General features: G+C 42.0%; 2 protein-coding genes across 3 annotated transcripts; both read right to left on the bottom strand.

Moving 5' to 3' along the window:
* Positions 1-1900: 1900 nt before the first annotated feature.
* mapk14b (mitogen-activated protein kinase 14b) lies at positions 1901-18903 on the bottom strand. Of its 2 annotated transcripts, none has more exons than XM_037490609.2 (12): positions 18447-18903; positions 12736-12865; positions 9806-9864; positions 8751-8862; positions 8111-8140; positions 7885-7932; positions 7673-7787; positions 7093-7164; positions 5940-6019; positions 4598-4676; positions 4165-4338; positions 1901-4064 (listed from the first exon to the last, which is right to left on the bottom strand). In XM_037490609.2, exons 1-12 carry the CDS (start codon positions 18563-18565, stop codon positions 3997-3999), a joined length of 1086 nt encoding a protein of 361 aa, XP_037346506.1. In that variant the 5' UTR covers positions 18566-18903; the 3' UTR covers positions 1901-3996. The 2 variants fall into 2 exon arrangements, with proteins under 2 accessions (XP_037346506.1, XP_037346505.1); XM_037490608.2 differs by lacking the exon at positions 5940-6019 and adding an exon at positions 5356-5435 and having other exon boundaries at positions 18447-18901.
* A 1191-nt stretch (positions 18904-20094) lies between these two features.
* tmem167b (transmembrane protein 167B) lies at positions 20095-22975 on the bottom strand. Its single transcript, XM_037448169.2, has 3 exons — positions 22829-22975; positions 21876-22007; positions 20095-21525 (listed from the first exon to the last, which is right to left on the bottom strand). The coding sequence occupies exons 1-3, from the start codon at positions 22836-22838 to the stop codon at positions 21443-21445; spliced, it is 225 nt and encodes a 74-aa protein (XP_037304066.1). The 5' UTR covers positions 22839-22975; the 3' UTR covers positions 20095-21442.
* Between the last annotated feature and the right edge of the window lie 461 nt (positions 22976-23436).

Below are 23436 nucleotides of genomic sequence, written 5' to 3' on the forward strand. Positions count from 1 at the left end.
TAGTAATTATAATAACAAAACTGTGCTTTACAATTCAACATAAAAAAATAAAGATGAAGATACAAGAAAGATAAAAAAAATTTAACAGTTTCAACAATTTGCCACCGGTTAAAAAATAATTTAGAGGAAGATACTAAGTTGGCCTTATTGAGATCCACATGCAGTTGGTATTTTCTGATGTTTAGGGTATCTTTTTAGGAATTAATTATAAATTGTAAAGCATGCACAGCAAATACTCAAGGCATTCGCTTTCGAAAAAGGAGTCAAGAGATTTCTATTGGCAAAATGACCTGTTAAGAAACAAAGGCAATTTACTGACTTCCTCCGCAGTCAAACAAAATTGCAATCAATAAAAAGTCATGTTATTAGCATATATTGAAAATCAACTTTTGTCCATGATAAAAATCCAGAGTCTTTTCTTTTTACCTTGCACACTATGTTAAAATTTGATACCAAAATAGAAAGACAGTGTTTGAGTCAAAGTAAATTCAAGTTAATAAGTTTAAGAAAAAAGTAAAAAATACATGACCCAGGTGTTTTTTTTATAATTGCGCCCTACGCACATAGTTTAATATTTCTTCCGCCAAAATGCAACTTTTAGAGGCCGAGATCTCAAGAGCACATTGCGTGAATTTGAAAAGAATCAGGTTTAATCCCTGGGAGGAGTTCGATTTTTACAACTGTAAGAAATTATGAAAATATGCCAAGAAAGCACATCTTTAACGATTAAATGCAGCGCCCCCTTCAAAAATGATGAAAATAGAGGTTCAATGTTTACATATCCTGCAATTTTGGTGAGGGCAGGCCAAGCCATTTGGAAGTTATAAATCTTGCCAGATTAAGCCACACCCCTTGCAAAGTTCATTAAGCGTAATATCTTCTTAGAACCATAAGACAGGTTAGAAATGATCATATGGATGTTTAAAGCGTGAAAAGTTCATACTATATGAGAAATATGGAGCAGATTAGATAAAGTATGGTCGAGTTAAAACAACTTCAACGTTCGTGGCGGATGGTGTTTTTTTTAAAATGCTCCCTACACACATAAATTTGAAATTCTTCCGGCAAAATGCAAATTTTAGAGCCTACGGTCTCAGGATCACACTGCGCGATTTAGAAAAGAATCGGGTTTAATCCGATTTCGGTTTCAAGGAGTTCGGTATTTTACAACTGTAAGAAATCATGAAAATAGGCCGAAAACAGGCCAAAAATGCAGATTTTCAACCATTAATTACAACGCCCCCTATTCTTCAAATATTATTGACCCAATAATGATCCACCGAAGGTTTCGTGACAAACAAACTCAGCGTTTAGGAGAAATTGCCAAAAATGGGTTTTTCACTAAATTCAAAATGGCATAAAATCTAGTTAGGTGCATTTGCATACCATGATTGACCTTTTTGTAAAGCATGTCGAAGAGGACCTTCGACATGCGGGGGGAAATGTCTCTACAGAGGGCGCTATAGAGACATTTCTTTATACCCAAACATTATCACATTTTTTAACAGTCCGGATGTCCATGCGTAATTTAACAACTTTTTGAATATAATAAAGGCCCCAAAAAGGGCCGCGGTTTGTGAGAAGAATAATAAGAATTCATTGAAATACAATAGGTTCCTCTACGACTAGTCGTAGCGAGGACTCGAACTAGTTGCCCTGATTCAGTTATTGTTAAAACTAATACATTAAGATCATGGAGCTTTTAGATTCTGTGTGCAACGCAATCACCAATAGTGTCTAGTGTTTCATTCATATATCAGTATTATTTACATCATGACTTTTCCTGCAGCTCTTGTCATCCTACATGTTGACAAAGGTTTTTCTCTTGTGCGACGCTGCCTCCAAGTGGTGGCAAATTGACGGCCAAAATTTGCCACACAATATGCTGCACACACTGTGACCGGTTTGAAAAATAGTAGCCTTTATTTTCTAATGGTGGTATTTACAGGTGGTGTGGCGTGCTGTCTTGATACATTGGAAAATTACAAAAACAACAACATATGAACACATCGTGGGAAAAGAAAAGATAAACCAATTACTAAATGAACTATGGACATTTAGATATGTAAAAAGATGAATATCCTTTTGAATGTATGCAGTTGTTTTAAAACTACAAAGAACAAGGGTTCAGCATCTAGTGAGTAAACGTACACTTCTTCCCGCAAACATGTGCCCTGCTAAATTATTCAAATGAATGCCAAACATATTTCTAGCATTACTCAATAAACAGTCAATATTACAAGAATCACCAAATAATATCAAATCGCAATTTAACACAAAGAATAAAGTACATAAAAAAGCACTATATGAAAACAGGCTGTTGCAAATTAAACTGAAGGGACTGATGTTTGTTTGACATTAGCATCTGTGGATGTAGCTAGTATGTCACAAGGTCATCTGACCCCCACAGTAGTTTACAAAGAACATTTCAAAGGTTCGTAGTACAATTCAGAAAAAGGAGTCTGCGGTTTAGGGGTTTGCATGTCAACATGAAATGGTCATGTAGTCGAAATACATATCTTGCTTTGATTGTTTTTAATCAAATTTTAATCTCATTTTTCAAAATAGAATTCTTTTGGAGGGAAGTACCTCAGTGAACAAAATAAGTTATACAAAAGTTTAAGAACTGCTTTTAACTAAAAAGGAGAAAATGAACAGAAGCCACTCCAACACGAGCAGTTGATCAAACTGATATAAACTATATAGTTGTGCACAACATTTTAATAATATTGTTGGCTCCCATAGACAAGCTGTAACTGCAGTCGCCACAGCTAAACCGACGTTTGAGATTATTGATGGTACATTTGGTTTCTGATACAGTAAGCTTTCCATAAATAATAAAAATAACCTCAAATTCTACCAAATAATATTCTCTTTTACATCGATATACAAACATAACAAAAGATCATAAATACAGGGCCGACTGGTGCCCCCAACATTCAATAACATTTAATAGTACTGTATTCTATAAATGCATTATGATAAAAATACATTGTCAGTTGTGGTGGGAAACATCAGATTGCAAAAAACATTAATCTGACTATATCATGCAGAGGTGTAAGTTGTGATAATGGGGACGGTAACATTCTTCTGAAACAACAGGATAGAACTGGTAAAACAAATGTTAAGTACGAGAAATTGACTCTTAAGTCAAGTCTACATCCTCTCTGAACTCCTATTCTGGTTAAAGGACACTGTAAACCTTCAAATCTAACGATGAGGAATATGAAGACCCTCGTTTGCCGCGAGGAAGTAAATGTTTAACATTTTAGCCTATCATACACATACTTGTATTAAATTACATAATGTTTCTTTTTATATACCATTTTAGGCTACATTCTAGTAATACAATTTTGTACTGTCAAAGGAGTTGGCTGAGACTTGGCTCAGTAATTATGACTTTTACACAAAAAGCGCTATTAGTTTGACTGAAACACTTATGTACAAATACTGTTTGTCATATCTACACAGCTCTATGCACCAAAATACCATTTCATTTATATATCAATATTTTGAGGAAAGATACACAACTAAACCGCAGTGTGACACGTTTCTATCGAACTTTAATCCTAATGTTAATTAATGCTAAGTGGTACATTTTCATAAAATACGTGAGGAGTTACGTTTCTCCGAGATACTGACATTGTTTCTAGTTTTCGGAATCAAAGGGATCAATACAAACAATAAATGTTTGAGGTAAAAACTCACAAAAATGATAAAGTGAGAATTTAAAGTCTGCCTCCGCGCTTTGGGATGCATGGTAACAAAAACAGCAATATTTAGGGACAGAAAAAGAGAGGATGTCAAGTTTTAGCCCTGATACAACAACGTCCCCTGGAGATGAATGACGGCAGGCACTTGAATGTCTTGTGTGTGTGTGTGTGTGTGCGTGCGTGCGTGCGTGCGTGGAGAAAGTGGTGGATAGTCACAAGAGACTGATAGTCCTGTAAGTTTCTTAGAAAACAAAAAGAGGGAAGAAAAGGAGCCGAGTCCTCTTCAAGATTCCATCTCGTCACCATCGAACGACGGCGCCTCGAAACTGATTACCTCCTCGTAGGTTAACCCTGAAAGGGAATGAATATTTACCAAGTGTTTGCACGACTCGCACGGCCTATTTTCTTTTTACCGGTTCTACGCCGTGCATCCACAAATGTGCCAACTTACTCTTCCACTCTTCGATTTCCAGTTCGCGGCTTTCGAAGCTCTGGTCGTACGGCTCTGCTTCGGGCTCGTCGTCCGGGTCGTGGTACTGGGCAAAGTACGGGTGGGCCAGAGCCTCGGACGCCGTGATACGTTTGTCTGTGTCCAGCACCAACATTTTCTCCAGCAGGTCCACCGCTTGAACGCAGACACAAGAGAAGAAGAGATGAGCACGTGAAGAGGGGAAGGAAAAACTCACCATCATCTGTATAGGTGCTAAAACTCATCTCATTGTTGTGGTCAATATTTTTTATAGTGAGTTATCTAAATTGGACATACCTATAAAGTAATTATCCCTGAACAAAACAACAAAAAGGTGGACTTTGTGGCACCAGTAGGGGGAGTCACTGAGCCAGGCGGGAGGTCAGCTGTGGCGTGATGCTGAAAGGGAACTTACCGAGAGGGTTAGCGCCAATAAACACATCAGCAAAGTTCCTCTTGGGCATGTGGGGGAGTGAGTTGATGTAATTCCTCGCCTGTGAGAAGCAATGAACAAAACAGTCAAATATACCGCAGGGGCCAGAGGCTGCACTTAGTCGTGCTACAACTCACCCCCAAATCAAAAATGGTGGTGTTTGAGGGAGTTTTGGAAAAAAACAACCATATGGATGTCTGCCTTCATAATTGTACTAAATTGCACTCGCCCTGTGATAATCAAAGTGCCAAAAATTGCATGTTAAAAAGTTGTTTTACAGAAAACCCTATAAATCAACACGATCCACAGCCTAGGCAAGACACAAAACTGTCTAGATTTAAACAATATTTTTGATTTAGGATTTAACCCTAAAAAAAGTGAAAATATTTTTAGATTTTTGCTGTAATTACTGTACATCCTCACAGTAAGGCAGGCCTCAAGCCCCTCAACTACCAACCAGCCTCATTACTCAAACACTATGCACTAATTTTCCAATCAATATGTGGGACTAATGCCTTGGATAGCTCATCAGAATTCAGTGGAAAAGCACTCTGCGAAGCGTTGCTGAGACAAGCACATTGAGTCAGAGAAGAAACAGGGAGTAAGTTGAGTGAGAGCAAAGGCTAAAACGCAGATGCAACCTTTGAGGAACTTCCAAAACGACAAAGTCTTGGCCCTGATTCCAGGGGGAGGGGGGGGGGCGCTGGTGCTCATGCAAAAGTGGAGGGCGCTTGTCTCACCTCGTGGCTGGGCATCCTGCTTATGAGGGAAGCTGGGGGCGTCCCCGTCAGGCGCATTATCTGCTGCAGCTGGTTTATATCTATCTTCCGAGTCAAGGGGCATCATATTATGGAGGTCAGCATGTCAAAGAGCGTGGATGGTTAGGGTAGGTTGTGTATGGAATGGTGGAAAGGGGAGGGGGGGGGGGGGGGGGTAAATGCGCGCGCACACACACAAACACACACACACTCAGAGAAGATGAAGACACTTTCTGAGCTTCACTGTAACTCGACTCCCGCTTGACCGTTACTCATAATGACGTGTCCAAGTATTTGACGAGATTTATAGATACGCTGCACGACAAGCCTCTGAACCTTGTCGTATGAAGAGATCCTAGTGCATGCTAGAAAGAAGTGGGAATCAAAGCTTTGAGCTAAAGTGCAAGTGGAGCCATTAACAAAAAAACACAATTTTAGGACACGACAGCAGCACAACAAAAGTAGTGGTAGCAATACAAAAGTAACATAGTAGATTGCCATGGAAACACAAACACAGGCAGGAGGGGCATCCCAACAGGACGGGCCGGACGGTGCTAAACACTCACAGACTCTGAAGAGATTTTCATCAAGAGCTCGGGCCCTGGGGTTCCGATGAGCATCATTATAAGCTTCAATTGATCAATGTCTACCCCAGTAACATGAAGGAAAACAGGAGGGATGGAGGGTGTTTGATAGAAAGAGACGGCGAGGTGTAGCAGTCAAATCCGTTTTCAAAGAAAGATTCTTTCATTCAATCAAAAGTAACAGAAAGGAAACAAAAAGTCAACAGATGGACACTGCTCCGGGTTACAAACATTCAGATGCTGAATTGAGATTGAACACGAAGAATCCACAACTACTTTCCTCATGGCATGTCATGCAATCTTTGGTCACTTTGCACGTTTTCAGTCAATTATTGTGTTGTATAAGTATAATGCATTATTTGGACAAAGAAAGTACAGTACAAAAACTATAAAAATATAATTCAAATAAAACATTCTCAATCTACACATTGTATAAAAATGGAAAAAAGCAGCAAATCCTTTCACTGAAGAAGCTGGAACCAAACTAGCATTTTTGATTAACCTAATTCCTGTCTCAAAGCAAAAGTGCATGTGCGCACACACACACACGCTTTTCAATGTTGAAGAGAACAATGATCGCAGTAAGGTGTGCCAACGTCTGTTTTTGGTGTGGTACGGTGTGTGCGCTAACACACCGTCTTCCTGTGTGTTGTGTGTTTTGCTGCTGCTGCATTGGCAGCTTCGTGGGAGGGAAACAGGAAGGTGTGCTGTGTTATAGAGACAAAGTGGAGACAACAGTGGGCAGTGCTGAGTCATAGACTGCAGGGGACTCTTAACTCCCATCACATGAACACACACACACACACACACACACACACACACACACACACACACACACACACACACACACACACACACACACACACACACACACACACACACACACACACACACACACCCTTTACTATTCTGCCATGCAACTCACAAAAGTCAATATTCAACAATGCTTTTGAGTCAGCTTGAAATGAGTGTGACTGTGCAAGTGTATGCATTTGAAACACTTTGGTGTTAACAGAACATACACACTAGGAGAGTATGCATCCACCTTCCACTTCTATTGAGATCCACCAAAAGAATACTCCAGCTACTCCATTATTCTAACGTTTGCATGGCAACGCCAGTGGTGGAAGGATACGGTCGGTGCCGGGGAAGAGCGTCTGTCCAGTAAGTAGTTCAGCCATGATGCAGCCCACTGACCAGATATCGACTGCAACACGTTAGAAAAAAAAAGAAAGAAGAAAAGCATGCAGCACAGTGAGTACTTAAGAATATGGAACACATAATGTCATATAATATGTCTGTTTCATATGCAGCACGTAAGCGTGAGACCTAGTGATGTAAGCTAAAAGGCCATTTCTTTTTCTATATGACCATTTAAACCAACACTGCAAAGCCACGCAAGACAACTGCTTTGGCTGGTGTTTAATGTCATGTTGATGTCGCAAGAAAGAAGAGCTGGCCTAGTTCCTCTGTTAATCCCCCAATCAAATGTTACGCAATAGTGATGCTACAATAGAAAAAGCAACAGCTATCTATATCTAGATGTATACACAGCAGTTTATAATGCAGACCACAAAGACCACCATTATTGTACAATCAATCTTTGTCAAATGCGGACATGCACCAATGACAGACAGCAGTCTCAATTGTGTAAAATGATGTCCTTTTCCATTCAGTTGTAGTTCAAAGCATTGTGGCGGAGTCATTGTGCGCACCTGTCATGTTGTAGTGCATCCAGTTGAGCATGATCTCCGGGGCGCGGTACCACCGGGTGGCTACGTAGCCCGTCATCTCGTCGTCTGTGTGCCGCGCCAAACCAAAGTCCAGGATCTTGGGGACAAGGAGCGTTAGTGAATATTCTCCCCTCCACGTGGTCATCTGAATGATATATACGTTTGAACCTTGTTTCATGGCGACCGTCTCTCACCTTGAGCTCACAGTCTTCATTTACGGCCAGATTACTGGGCTTCAAGTCCTGATGGGACAAGAAGGAAAAGTAAAGACTGGATGAGGAGGTAATGGAGAAGAATCCTGCAAGCCGGCGCCTGTCCCCGTTTATGTTAACCACACAGCCCATGTGGTACTCTTAGTTTTGGCTCTTGTTATCTAACCTCCTATTGGGACTAAAGCGTAGTAAAACACATTAAACTTACTCTGTGGATGATATCTGCAGAATGGATGTACTGTGGGGAAAGAAAGAGAGAAGAAGATAGAATTTACATTACAACTCATTTTGTATCACACAGTGAAGCATATTAAATGTGCTATTTTTATACCCCTGTTTAAGTGTGTGGGTGTAAAATCCCATATTGGTGTGATACTTCCTTTTAAAATCCACAGGGGGTGAACACCAAGTAGCAGACTTTATATATTAATAAAAACAATCAACACAAGGAAGTGGAGTTAAACAATCGCAAAGAGCATTGTGACAAACGTCAAGTATTCAGTCCCATCAGAAATAGTGATTCAGAGTAATTTCTGTCCCAGATATCTTTCTCCTTCTCACCCTGGGTTCACCGTGTCAGATGTCAAAGTTCAGTTGTCACTCAACAGGCCACCAATACCACAACGGACTATAGGAAATAATATTTGGAGAGCCATCGGGTACTATAATAAACAACGGCTTCTTTACTGAATCTCAAGTAGTTTCCGCAGCCGCTCCACCAATTTGTAAAAAAAGAATGTTTAGTATTTTCAACATACTGATAAACAGTAGCTTAACTTAAGACCATTTCCGGGAGAACGCCACAGGGTGGAGCAGAGTTGTCCTGTTCTGCTGGATGCTTCACTGACCTTTAAGCCTCTGAGAATCTGGTAGATGAGGAACTGGACGTGGTCATCGGTCAGCTTTTGACACTTGACGATATTGTTGAGGTCTGCTCCCATTAGGTGGGTCACCAAGTACCTGCAAATCATACAGTGCAGCCGATGAGGTGGGGACTCCAAATGTCAGTCTTTGTCTTCAGCAGCTGTCTTACATTCATTGGGTTTGTGTTGTTAATGAAGATCTTTGTATCTTTATTGTAACTAATTATATTGAAAACTTTAAAACGTCAGCATAATAACTTTGTGACACCTTTTCTTTTTCAAGTTTACTGTTCTCCGTAACTTAACATTACATTAACATTTAAGAAAAATAAATTGTACACAAAAGGGAGAAAGGGTAAATAAAGTGACAAAGAGTAAGCAAACAGAAACATTTCTTTTCATTTATATTTACTTGATAGTGTACAGTTTATTCAGCCAACAGATGAGCTAAAGACAGACAAAAATAATAGAAGTGCATTTGTCATGTGACACCAGTACACCAGTAATTGGCTGCCCGGTAATGTGCATCTGCTTCTCTACAAGAGCTGTTGCATAATTGCTTTTATTACTGGTCACATAAAAGATGAAATGTCACATACTTATTGGGCAACTGCATTGCCAGGTGTCTGTTGTGTTGCTTCGTCTCACATTTCAGCAAATGTGCCACATGCTGATAACGCCACACCATGCTGAGCATTCAAGGACACTGACTGAATATTATGTGCATAGATACTCGCAGAGACACAGAGTACCCCTGGAGACTGCCAGATGGCTGTTACCATGGAGACTAGCTGTGATGTGCATAAGGCACAACTTCAGCATGCAATCACCTTGCTAAAACCTGCCAGTTGCGGGACTCACATAAAGTTAAGAGCGGCAGGTTTGTCTACCAGTACTATCATGCTCATCTTGCGATCTTGCTGATATGATGGGTTTCATTATGTGACAATGAGAGATCCTAAAGAGAGCTTTAGACAGAAGGTAGGCGGACAAAGACGATATCAAAAAGAGTGAGAGGAAAGACTAAAAGTGGGACTTACACATCATTGAACTCCTCCAAGCTTGTTGCTGGTGAGAAAACGTCCAATAGACCAATCACCTGAAGGCAAGAAAATAGGTCAAAAGGTCAGAAAACATAAAAACAAAATGTGTGTTTTTGTGACAGAGATTCACAAGCTGCACTGAATGTTTGATAAACAACCATTTGATAAAGTTGAATATCAGCTTACATGCTTTAAAAGTAAAAATGTGTCTAGGTAACAAACTAACAATAAAGAACTGTGTGACATTTTGAACATTTCTATAAGTAACCTGTTCAAGTATGGAGATGAATTTGATAAACAGGGGGGGGGGGGGGCATCATTTCCTTTTCCATTTCAAAGACTATTGCTAGATTGCGTGTATATTGACGTACACTCGCCACAGTAGTTTAGCCATAAATGGAGATTATAATAACCACAACAGATATTATTTCAGAGGAAGGAGAGGACAGTATCTGTCAACACCATGATGACAAGACGGGCACCAGTGGTTTTACATGTGTGTGAACAAAGTAGATATATTTCAGAGAGTTGGCACCAAGGCAATGTACGGTGTTGGATTGCATTTAATTGGTTTCACATTGTTCAAGCACAGGCACGTGGTTTTTAACAAGATCTTCAGTTTTGAGCACGTTCCATTTGTTTTCATTCATCAACATTACAACCCTTCACTACAGATCATTACATCTGTGAAGACATGACAGGCAAAAAATAAATAACATGTCAAAGTGACTAAGTATGATAGTGTTAGATAATTATGTGCACGTAGATGAGTTTTTCTGTTTGAACAGATGAAAAGCGAGAGAGAAAGAGAACAAAGACAGGAAGCATATGAAAGGATTATCATGAGTGCGTGTTTACGTTTGTTGGTGGAAGTGCATCAAATGTACATGCACGCGTTCATGCACGCGTTCATGCACGCGTTCATGCACGCGTTCATGCACGCGTTCATGCACACGTTCATGCACACAAGCATACTGGCAGAGCGCCGCCCAGAGAGCCAACCCTGCCCCAGCCCTCTGGAGAGACACTGGGGAGGATAGGTATTATAATAATAACACAGGAGCGGCCCGCCCACGCACGGCGCAAAACCTCAGCTGATTGGATGGCTGGAGGCACAACAATCTGCTGATTGGTCCATCAAGGCTTTCCAAAAATCCAAACCCAGGGAGTCTCCTGGCAACAGCGTGAGCAAAACACAGAATCCCTCTCAGTGTAAAGCCGAGGTAGGTATTAAAATGCTTTGACGATTTAAGAAAAAGAAAAAAAGCAGCTTTATGCAATACTCCCTGTTATGATGAAACTGACAACAACATCCTCAATGATAATATCAAGCAGCAATATAAACGCTTAAATAAGCTGTGTGACCATGACCACAACATGATTTTGCGGTAGAAGTCAGTTTTTTTTTAAAATAATGTCAATGTCAGTACGATGCACGTGCAGTACTATGACCAAAACTGTTTCAATAGTGAAATAAAACCGGACAAAACAGGCCGTTGTAGGAATGTGATGTGAAACGGGCTTTTATTTGACGGGGTCCCGTTGGCCCTTAAATGAGGCTGCTGGTGGGTTTCTTTCCTTTGAGACTTACCACACACCGTCAAGCTGCAGCTTTTTTTTTTTTTCCTCCGTTTTGTGAGTCTGTGCGTCTGTCTGTGTCATGTAAAACTGCTGCGCTTCACAGCGGCTGCAGGTTGATGACACAGGAGAAAGCACTAGTCCAACCTGTCACTCACCAGTGAGCTCTCATTACGAGCCATTTGCACCCATGACAATGGCCAAAAGCAAACTATCGAGTGAGCCCTTTTACATTTTCTCCCCCACAAAGACCACAGCACCAACAGAGACTTCTAGTCCTACTCGCACAAACGCACACCGTTCAGCGGTGGAATAGCTCCCACTCAGCTTGAGAAATTGTAACAACTGAATGTTACATAACAGAAAAAAAAGGATGCACACCGAGTGTTATCTGAATGTACCAACAACACACAGAAAGGAGGCACTGTGTGTGTGTGTGTGTGTGTGTGTTCTGTACGTGGGCAAGTGTCTGCATGTGCGACACTATGTACTTACACCTAAACACAGAACACCAAAACACAAGCAGAGATTGCGAGAGGGGAACTTAGGCCACTGCCGCAAAATAATAAACTTAAATGGAAGGAGCCCAGATTGCTGCAGCAACAAAATCAGACTCACTGAATGTGATGGGGTTGCAGTTTGAAACTTGTTTGGTGACTCACTGCGTGTGCTGCAGCGCAACATACCTCGATCAATCGCAGGGAAACCTCCTTCTGAAAAAGGACATCACACTGGTCACAGCTAGCCCCCCCCCCCCCACCCCCCCCGAGGCCAGCGTGTGTTGGAAAGTGGGACAAGAAACCACCATGCGCAACAACAAGTTGTTGTTGTTGTTTCTGCAGTCAGCTGAATGAGGCGTTGGGTTGCACAATAGTTGAGGGGGATCGGATGTCTGTGCATTGATGTGTGCATGTGGACATTAGCTGGGCTAAGTGACACTGTGCGTGTTCATGACTTTAAGTGCCTGCAAATGGACTTGTGTTTATCTTCTCCACAGAAGGGGAGTATGTGAACGGGTGAACTGGAGCTTTTCTGTCGTTCCATTTCATTCTCGGGAAGCAGAGCTGTTCTGGCTTCAGCTCCGTATCACTTCCCAGGTCACGTGTTTCCAGTCGCGCTGATTCGATCTTGAGGCCGGCTTTAAACGAGCTCCAGCAATCAAAAGCTACAAGTCACACGGATACAGACCCGCAGTGAGCACTGCCTGCTTCTGCACGTTAAGACTCACTCTGCAGAACCTCACGTGCAACATCACGTGCAATTCTTGCTTAAGAGCCGAATGAGAGAACACGGCATCAGAACGGGCCGGGGCAGTGGAGGCGAGGGCGGGCTCTTTGCGGGAGACTCACATTCTCGTGCTTCATGTGTTTGAGCAGCCGCAGCTCTCTGTAGGTTCTCTTTGCGTGGATGATGGACTGGAAGGGCCTGGACAACTTCTTCACCGCTATCTTCAGGCCCGTCTTCACGTCGTACACCGAGCTGAAAGGCACAGTGTTTGCAAATTGTTAAGACCTTGGTTGTAAAATGTCAAAGCATTACGTCGTGCCAATAACAGGTTGTCACATCAAAACATTTCACTGTATTTAACCCAAAACGACACACTGCGCGGATCCGCTAAGGTGGCCTCAACCCAGTAAATAAAAGACAAATGATTGCGTAACTTTTGGTTTGGATTTGCTTCTTATTATAAATCTGCAACCTATGGCTGTAGGCACGTGCCTGAACATGCCAACATTGTGTGCAACATCGAAAGAGCAAGAAAATCGAATTGTTTACTTTGATTAAGAATGATGAAGCGCTACTGAAAATGTAACCTTAACTGGCTCGGCACACGATCTCCAGGAACACTTGACACGTGAGTCGGTCTATAATTAGTTATGTCCGTTCATTACAAGAATGTTTACAGCGTTTCAATAACAGGAAGGCAAGAGTCAGGTGTTACAAAATATTTCACTAAACAGGAACAGTCAACGCAAATGCAGAAGCAGATTTGAGCACATTCGAGGGAAGTCGGCCTGGGCCCTGATTTGGCTGGAGCTGTCCGTGTGAGTGTGCATTGTCGTCATTCGTTATCTTAGTGATTTCAATGCACCGTTCCTTGTCATTGTTACTGTGGAGGCAGTGTCAAAGACCAAGGAAGAAAACTGGTGTGGTGAGAAGCACACGGTCAACAGAAGTGTAGCATTAAGCCGAGAGTGAAATGTGCCCTCTGTGGCTTTAAATTGAGCAACAAACAAGTGCGGTTACAACAATCTGTACAATATGTTCTCAAATGAAAGCAGCAAGAATCAACACACTTGTCCACAGACAGACACACTGTGAGGGTGCTGGGAGGAGAGGCAGATGGGCTTTGCCTCCCCGGGAAGCGTGACATTGCTGCATTTCCAGTCTGAGGATCTGTGAGGGGAATACAACCCACTTACAACAAACCACATTCCTTCCAGGTCAATCACATAATCTGCATACCAACAACATGGTTGCAAAATCATGTCAAAAAGAAGAAAAAAAGTGTCTGCTTAGTGCGCCAAAAGCAATCGTTTCCTCTTTTCGTGGTCTGCCCATGTGAGGGTGGGTGGGTGGGCTGTGTGTGTGGGGGGGCGCGGTTTCCAAACTACAGAACAAACAAAAAGCAGGGGCCCTGCAGTGAGAGGTTCAAACTCATGCTGCTGAAAGTCACTGAAAGTACCCGAACTACTGACCTGGGAGCAGCTGCACTTTGGCCTTTTCAGTCAAGAGTTAATGCCGGCGAGGCCATTGTATCGCTGCCTGTTACGGGTGGAGACGAGTCATTTCCTTTCAACATATTGCACAAACCATTCATTTGAACTGTCGACCTTTCCCTGCACATGAAGGGAAGGGAAATCTGCGTAGCCGCGCGACACTGCACAACGCCACCAGAAGTAGCTTTGGTGCAAAAAGTTACGCCGCTGCCACGCGTACCTAATGAGAACGTGGAGATAAGCAGCGAGTTTTCCTCCAGTTAGTCGGAGATAATCTCCCACACACACACACACACACTGTACTTTTTGTTCCAGCCTTGCAGAAGAACTCGCATATGCGTCACTAGAGGTAAAATCTCAACGGCGTATTCTGTGTAAACTACAGAGCAGAATGACCCATGGACAAAGGCTGATGCTATAATCTGCAGGACAAACAAGACGGGTCTAAGCATACAATATCCAATTAGTCTGTAATAAATGGAAGTGCAATAACAAATGACCATAAAAATGCGGGCTGTAAAAGGAGCAGGGAGGAGAGATGGCGTGCCCTAAGTGACTGGTGGAGAAGCCTGTGGTGAGCGACGCCGCCGTCCTCTTGCCATCGTCTCAATTCATTTCATGAAAAAGACTTGACCAGAGATTGGAGAGACAGAGGGATGAACGCGTTGACAACATTCAAGCTGCACAGCAGTCACCGTGGATGGAATGCATTTCTTGGGCGGCATTCAGGGTTCCTCATGGATGCCTAAGATTGCTTATCAGAGTCCTGACATAAACGACTAAATCTTGCCGTACACATGCACACACATTAAGAGCGTTATTGTTGGGTGATTATAATAAAGTGTTACCGTGCACATTTACATTTCATCAAATGTGTTACATATAATCTCTAATATGACAAGCAGGTGGACTGTAACAAATCCATGGAAACACCTTTCAAATATCAGCATTGAATTTGGTGTCGGAGTCAACACTATATCAGAAGCATACGATGTCGCACACTTTTAAGATGAGCACTACGTGGAAAGAAATAGCACCAAAACGTCCTCGTACACAAAAAAATGACTAACACAGCAGTGATATTATTAAAAAGACCATGAGTTGGCATAAGAGTCAAATGTGTACTTCCCCATCTATGACTGAAAGAAAAATTAAAGAACACCAGAGGTGCTATTCAAGCAGTCCTTTTTAAAATGCAGAAATGAATCCATCCTCACAAATCCTCTCAGTCATCACAGGAAGAACACAATCAGGTATATTTGATAGGGGTCAGTCATAATCGTTTTAGAATCGGTTTATGGGTATGACGGGAACGAACGGGCTGGAGATGAATGTTGGGTAGAACATTGTGGACTATAAAGCAACAAAACAAAAAAGTGGGCAAAAGGGGAACCAGCTTTTATTGAGCAAGTTTCTAGATGTTCAGCGTAAACACATCATCGGATGCACCCGAATCTTCAAAATAATCATTTTGTTATTAGAAGTAATGCTGCCGGTAGAACTTTACTTCAGCTTTTCCGCTCAAAGAGAATTATAAAAAAGGGCAAAAGGGTTTCAATGCTGACCGTTTATCAAAGTACACAAGGCAATCATAATGATTTATTATTCTGGCTGTGATTAAAAGAAGCGTGCTTGCTGGGATAATGACCTTGGTGACAGTAAGATAACGCGCTTCAGGTGTTTACAGAGCAGCAGCAATAAGGCAGTGCTCACAGCTTGGACCTCAACCATCATGTAACACTCATTTTCCAATCTGCTCTGCTAACAATGTAAAACAAACCTTAATACTTAAGGGACAACAAGGCTCCTAGTGTGTCCACATCACCTTTCCCCCCGATGCCTACAGACATGCATCCAGCATGACCCAATGGAGTCAAAGTCTTTCAAATTGCTGGTTTCAAGCGTAAAGCTTCCGTTTGTTTGGAGAGCTGACAAGTCAGTACACGCATCTTTGGGGTTAAGACCAAGTGTGTCAGCCAAACTCACCGCAATTGGCACCTTCCCACCAAAATGGCTTTACCACAGGTTCAGTACACCGGATTTACCGGAGCAATACATCAATATACTCTCTAAATATGTGCTTAGGCAGAAAGTGCAGCTGGGCTGGGTTGGGTTAGCAGGAACCTTTTTGCGTGCCATTAATCCAGCAAACCAATCGCAGTCTATAATGGAAATATGCTCCAAAGAGTAATTATGCTATTGCCTGAAGGAAAGCAGGAAAACGTAAATGTTCTATATAACTGCTCTGTTGCAATGACAAGCAGTGAATATGTTAAGGATAATGTTTGTACAAAAATACTAGTGGGTTGTTTTAAGCTGTGATTTCACTGCACTGAGAAAAAAAAATAGTTTCTATAAGCAGACCTGTGATTTTTAGGGTTAGAGCATAGTTTAACAGGAGCCGCTCAACACGTATGTTGAGCCCATATTTTAATGGCAACCAGCGCCATTCACTGGGAGCAGAATACGCATCAGTCGTGTTCTTAAAAAAGGACTCGTTTCCGAAGCTTTCAACACCTAGAAGTTGGGAAGAATTCAAGCCGAGAGCCGGAAGAAGGCCATGGCAGCAACAACAAAGACTAGTCCAGCTGACCGATAGCCGTAACATACTGCAGAAGGTACCATGAGGTTATATATATATATATATATATATATTATATATATATATATATATATATATATATGTATATTCACGTTTCAGAAACCTTCTAGAGGGTTTCAATGACACCCTGCTGCTTGGACCGCTTTGTCTGCTTAATTGATGGTGAGTTGTAATATTCAAAAGACTTTGTTATCGTGTGATGGTTCCGAGCTGACAACTGCTTTCGGATCGAATTAAATACGGAAGAAAACACTGAGGAATTTCCTCAGCTGCAACTACAGAGGAACATCAATCAACAACATCATCACTGGTTAAACGTTTTCCTAGAAGAACTTCTATTCACAACTTCTGTTAAAATGATTCAAAAAAGTAAAAAAAAATCCCTCTCGGATTATAATTGATTATTGAAAGATAATAAAGCCTCTACGTTAAACAGCTGGTAATGACATCTGAATTAATTAACGACTACATTTCTCTCGCCATTTGAAAATCCAACATGGTAATAACATAGTAGTGTTTTTGTACCAACCATGGAGCCCACAACACTACATTACATTACTAGCCTGTAACAAACTGCATTGGAAGATGTGCACACGTTCTTTTATTATCAACTCTCTTTTGGTCATGATAGGGCTGGCTGTTATTTATACACATTACAGCATTTAGCCTCTCGAAGATTTCTGTGGTGACACACTGGTCACGCCTTGCATGTGCACGGCAGATGTATGAGAGCACAATACGGTCATGGTTAACCCTTCATTCACCACTCAAAACAACACAATCACATCAACCGCTGAAGGTGTGGAAATAAAAGTTGACATGACAGCACCAGCCCGTCTATGACTGTGTGGTGACTAAAGGCGTCACACATGAGCCCACCACCTGACCTTGGGACAGTGAGTCATACGTGTAGCACAACGGGGGGAAAGGGGTTACATCATTCTAGAGTCATCGCCGTCGTCGAATAGACTCATGTAGAAAGCTCCTAGTGTGCACGAGGGGGGCCTACTTTCCCGAAAACCACGTGACCCACTGCCACTGTGCAGGCTGCACCCAACTCGAAAATGCATAATGCACGCAATGTGCGGATGTGTTAAGAGTACCAGGTCGTACGTGCACGGCTGCGGCACTGTTGTGGAGGAAGGTGATTGTTTCGTCGGTTGTTGGTTAAGCCCTCACTTAAAACGAGAACGGATCGTATCTCACGCGGAATGCACTCCTTCTGCAGACGATTCAAGCGTGGACACGCCGCGGATCAGCCTTCTCCGATAGAAAGCCGGATAAACGATTAATGAGCGGCGGCTCTCCGTCTTTAACACCGGTGATCTGGTGCAACCTGACCCCCTAATAGATGTCGGTAGGCTTACCGGACACATGGGCAGTAACGGTGCACGCGTGTATGTCAACAGGACAACAACGCGATACGGAATATGCACAAAACAAAAAACAATCCCCACCCGCTGGAGAAACGCGACCCCCCCCCCCCCCCCGCCCCGAAGCGTGCACGATGCCTCATCGGTTGACAAAAGCCGAAGTAAAAAAGAAAAAAGTAAATAAAAAGCCCCCCCCCCCTTCTCCCTTTCCTTCCACTGTTACCCTTCACAGGTTGACAAGCAGCCCGTCCGGGGGTGGGTGGGGGGGGGGGGGTGGGGGTGTTTGCCCCAGACGGGCCTCGGTCGGAGGTGAGAACCCATCTTTGCCGTTGTGCTCTGGATGGCACCCTGCAAATGCTGCTTACCATACGGATCCGTACGCGCCGGAGCCCACGGGAGATAAGTTCTGGTAGCGCTCCGGGACCTCCCACGCGGTTTTGTTGAGCTCCTGGCGGTAGAAAGTGGGTCTCTCCTTCTGCGACATTCCTGCAGGATTTACCAGCCGCGTAGCGACAAAACAAACCAGCGGAAACTTCTGCCCTGTCTCCTCTCCACCCCGTGCGGCACGACGTGGAGTGGTGGTCCCCGAGAAACTACCTCCTCCTCAATCGCTCAACAAAACTTCGGACGCCCAGTCGTGCAAATTCGTTGCAATTGTGCAAAAAAAATAAAATCCCCCAGCTCTGCGCGTGCGGGGCGCTTGGAGTGAACTTCCTCTACAGGACGCGCTCGGGTCAGGAAGCAGCCCGGACTAGCTTTCACAGAATTTTTTGTTCAGTTCTCTAGTATTGCGGGTCGCGCGGAAACGGGACCGCGCACGTCCCTTCGACGGCAAACGATCCCGTCGATCATTTACTTCTCGCGAGAGCTGCGTTGTAATGAGGAGCTTAAAAAAACGGGGAATACCTCCATCCCGCTCCAACTGGGAATCTCCCACAAAAGTCAGTAAACGGTTTAACCTGGTATAAATGTATCTCAAACGTTATTACTCAATATAATACAATGTTCTTTGTAAAAATACATATTATTATTATAAATATATATATAATAAATATATATATATAAAAATGATTGCATGAAGAGGGAGTGATATGTTCTTATAAGAAGAACACAGGCACTTTGGCTTTATGGTCCTGGTTATGTTTTGTTTTTGTTATGAATGACACCTGTGCTTTTTCTTTTCTTCAATGATCAATTTCCTGCGCCGAAAAAGGTCTACTCCATAAAATTACTGTTAAAGCACTTGCCAAAGAAGTGGAGTATGCAGAACAATGTTAAGTAATACGTTCTGAAAATATGGCACAGTCGTAAATGTGCTGTGAACCGGTGTCAGGGTTCAGTGTGGTAGGTGGGAGACCCATTACATGTCATTTAGCTGACTCTTTAATCCAAGGCGAGTATGTTGGGGAATGACAAAACACAAATATGCAATAAAGTTGTATGACCTAACAAGAGCAAAATAATACCATTGACTTCTGCATGCTGCGTTTGTTGGAAGTCCAACACTGCAAACAAGCAGAAATGTGTATTGGCTAATGCTATGGGGCTTTTCTCTGCTGCAGAAACATATAGATGAAATGATAATATTTTACATGCAACAACAAACCCAAAAATGCTGTCGACGCTGCACAATGGCCTTAAAAACTACATTAGGAATGAATGACTGAGTCCAGAGGAAGAATGGGGCTAAAAGCAAAGTGGGGCAGAATAAAGGGCAAGCTGAATTAAAAGTGCAACTCTGGTAAAAATCAGTCCAAGTATGAGAGAGCCTTTAATTATTTTGATGTCTCCCTCAGCTAACTATCAATTGCATGTAGTGAATACCACTACACTGAATCATCCTTTTGAATTCATTTGTTTCCCTTCTTTTTAAAGGGAATCACTTCTGCAGCCGATGCAATACAAACAAAATAAATACAATAGGAAAAACGTATAACTATTTAAAGCTGGTAATACATAATTATAGCAATGCATGCCACTGAAGACTTGCCTTTCAAAGACCACAAACACAGAAATTGTTCAAATGTTTTATTCCAAACTGCTCTGCAACCCCCCAAATAACCCTTTATTCTTAAAAAAAATAAAATAATGAGTGACAGGATTTAATTCAGAATAACATGCAATTCAGGTGCAATTAGAAGCACCGTTAATATTTGGCATTGCATTTAAATATTTAAATGCTTAGGCAAGACAGATATAGATATCCAATTATCACAATATAGTTTATTCTCCTCTCAGCAATACACTACAGTTGCGGTAAAACATTGTATTCTAGATGTCACTCTTTTTAAAATTATATTATTAGATGTCAAAGTAATTAAAACACCTGTGCAACATTTGCATTTCAAACCTAAAACAAAGCTTAAAAAGGAGCTATATACCACATTCCTAACATAAATGAAGCAGAGCAATAGCATCCTGAGCAGTGAAACTTCTTGTTTTAGTTGTAACCAGAGCGTCTTAGTTCTCCGTTTTGGTAGCTGGGCCAGCCGCGAGTGCACGTGAAAGTCCGTCTTGTCTTTAAAACGGTTGGCTCTCCCGGTTCCTGCCCCACCGCAGACGTTCGTGGTGGGACGTCAGCCTTGTTGATGCTAGGCTGCCTCTGCTGAGTGTCGGCCGTCCCCAGCGTTGGCGCCGTTAGCTTACCCAACACTGCTCTCCACTGCTATGCTGGCTCTGCCACTTCAATTTTTACTTGTGATGTCACAGCTGAAATCAATCCCTGCCCAGACTCTGGATTTTGCATAAGCTTATTTAAGAGATGTCAAACAGAACTGTTGAGAAAATGTAAGAAAAAAGAAAAGGGGGAAAAAAACAAAATATAGTATAGAATGTTTATACATTAGCTTCATCTTCCCCTCCACCCTTTACACAAGAGATACAGAAAAACCAGCATAGCTGGGAGCCAGCACAACTGATTATTTTCAATTTGATCACACAGAACAGTCATTTCCTTTTCCATATACAGCTAGACTAACTTTTGTGTACAGGTATATGGCAGAAATGTACACGGTGCCCTTCAATCTTATGCATCCTTCAGTATACATTTTTATGGGGTGGGACTGGAGACAACAAACAGTGTTACCCTACAATAGAATGATACCATGTTCCCAACCGTCCATCTCCACTGTAATAACTGCGGAGAGGATTACAGATGCCATTTCTTTCTGTAGTGCATACAAATTATCAAGGGAAGAGTTTTGTACCCAATCACCAGCACTGGCCAGCCCCACAAGGCCAATGGGGCCACCGGTCAGGTAATCCATGAGGTTTCCCCCAATAAGGATTAGCATATGACCACTGTAATGAGTCCATCCCTAGCCTGCACCCATCCGGTGTCCTTTCCAGCGCAGACTGACGATCATTTTAAGAAGAGAACGTAGAACGCCATGGCCAAACAGGAAATTGCCACGGCAATGTGAAGCCGCGTCCCAATTACCGCAGCTAAGAAGAGAGAAAGAGGATATGAGGGGATGAGCGAAGATAACTGCTGGTCAAATACAAACGTACATAACAAGGAGGATAAGGCTGCAACAACAAATCAACAAAATCAATAAAACTTTCAGACGTGCAAACCAATCCTTTTAGGTTTTCTGATCTGGATTTCTCTTTATTTTTTATAAAGCATTTATTTTTCAGAAATATCATGTCCCTTTAAAAACAAAAACAAAAAATCATATTTTGTGCACTTCAAAAAGCCAATATATTTTGCAAATTCAAATCTGATGTATCCACTTGTTGAAAAACTTCTTCTTAAGTTTTAGGTTTTCCCATATGGACGTGAAAATATCTACCTTTGTAAAAGACACCCCAAACTCCTTTCTTCTCAGACAGCAGCCAGCCGTTGATACGAGGCACTTTCTTGAGGTATGCACAGGTGCACACCAGCAGCAGCCCAAAAACCAGGATGCCATCCAAAGAGTACACTAAGGAAGGAAGGGAAGGTAGCATTACCGTGTGCAATTTGAAAAACATCTTTAAAAGAGGAAATCGAAAAGAAATGGTCATGTTGGAATAAATAATATACTTCATGAGCAGGACAAAATAAATACAAAAACCAAACACTAATTGAAGACGTTGTGGGTTTTCCTGTGTGTAAAATCCCTTACAACTATTGAATAATGTCTGTACTGCAATCTCCATCTTTGGGGCGAAGATGTTAATATTTATGTTGCTCTGTCTAGGATAATGCCTCCACAATGTGCGGTTACGTTATTTTAAAAACTCATTTTTAAACCCCGTTTTGTGGTCTTCCCTTGTTGTTTACTTTGTTAGGTCCAGTTTTTTTTTCTTCTTTTTTTTTTACAGTTGCGGGAGCCACATCAAAAATATTGTTTACCAAAATCAGCGGTCGGCGATGACAGTTCCGGTTGACACTTTAAGAAGTAAATAACTAACAACCCGTTCTTTCATTCATAGCCTAATGTTAGCTATGTGGATCATTTAGCGTTAGCCGATGAAAAGCTAAATCTATAGTTACCAAGCGACCGTGTAACCTTTGCCGAACAAAAAAACCCCGTTATTATCAACATCAACGATTAGAAGAAACGTGTCACGACGATCAAATAACTGTAAAAATGTAATAACAATGGTAACAGACGCGTTGTACGTTAACAATGTAATGACCAACAGCGATGTTCAGGGCCACGTCTACAGCTAACTGGTAACCTCCTCGTTAGCGCAGCTAGCCGAACCCCCGCCTTCAGCTGCGGACACTTCCAAGCTTCTTGAAGGACGCAACTCTTACCATTTGTCATATTCGCAGTTTGTCTTTTGACGAGGTATGATGACTGTTTCCTAAATTAACAATCCATTATGTAATATAAAGTGGAGGTGCAGCGATCCACTTCGCAGTCACTCGGCTGACATTTCCGGTTTCAGTTTTTTTTTAAACTATTTTCTCTTTGTATTTGTCTGGCATTACTGCCATCTTCTGGAATGTCTGAGTTACAGCTGCGTGCACCATGCCAATGACATTTTACTATCGATCAAATATCTGTTGATTTCTATTTGACAGGGAGTTCAATTTGATAGTTAGAAGGGCTGATTGGTGGCTGGCAGGATAGTTGGTGGAACTTATGAGCCTGCATCATTTCAGTTTTCAACAGCTGTTCTTTATTCAATTACAATTAAAATTGGGTCTTCGAAATAGAAGACAGAAGATGAAATCAAACAATAGTCACATTAAACGTCATGATAACACGTTTAAAATGGATAAGACATATTTAGGTGGCGTTTAACACTGATCAGTTAAAAGACACCTTTGACCTGGATCCCTGCTAATCTCCCATCGGGGGCCAGTGCTCTCGCTCTCTTCTGCCGGATTAAGCAAAAATATGGTAAATCACAACAACA

Source organism: Pungitius pungitius, chromosome 8 (genome assembly GCF_949316345.1).
Source record: "Pungitius pungitius chromosome 8, fPunPun2.1, whole genome shotgun sequence".
Lineage (NCBI taxonomy): Eukaryota > Metazoa > Chordata > Actinopteri > Perciformes > Gasterosteidae > Pungitius > Pungitius pungitius.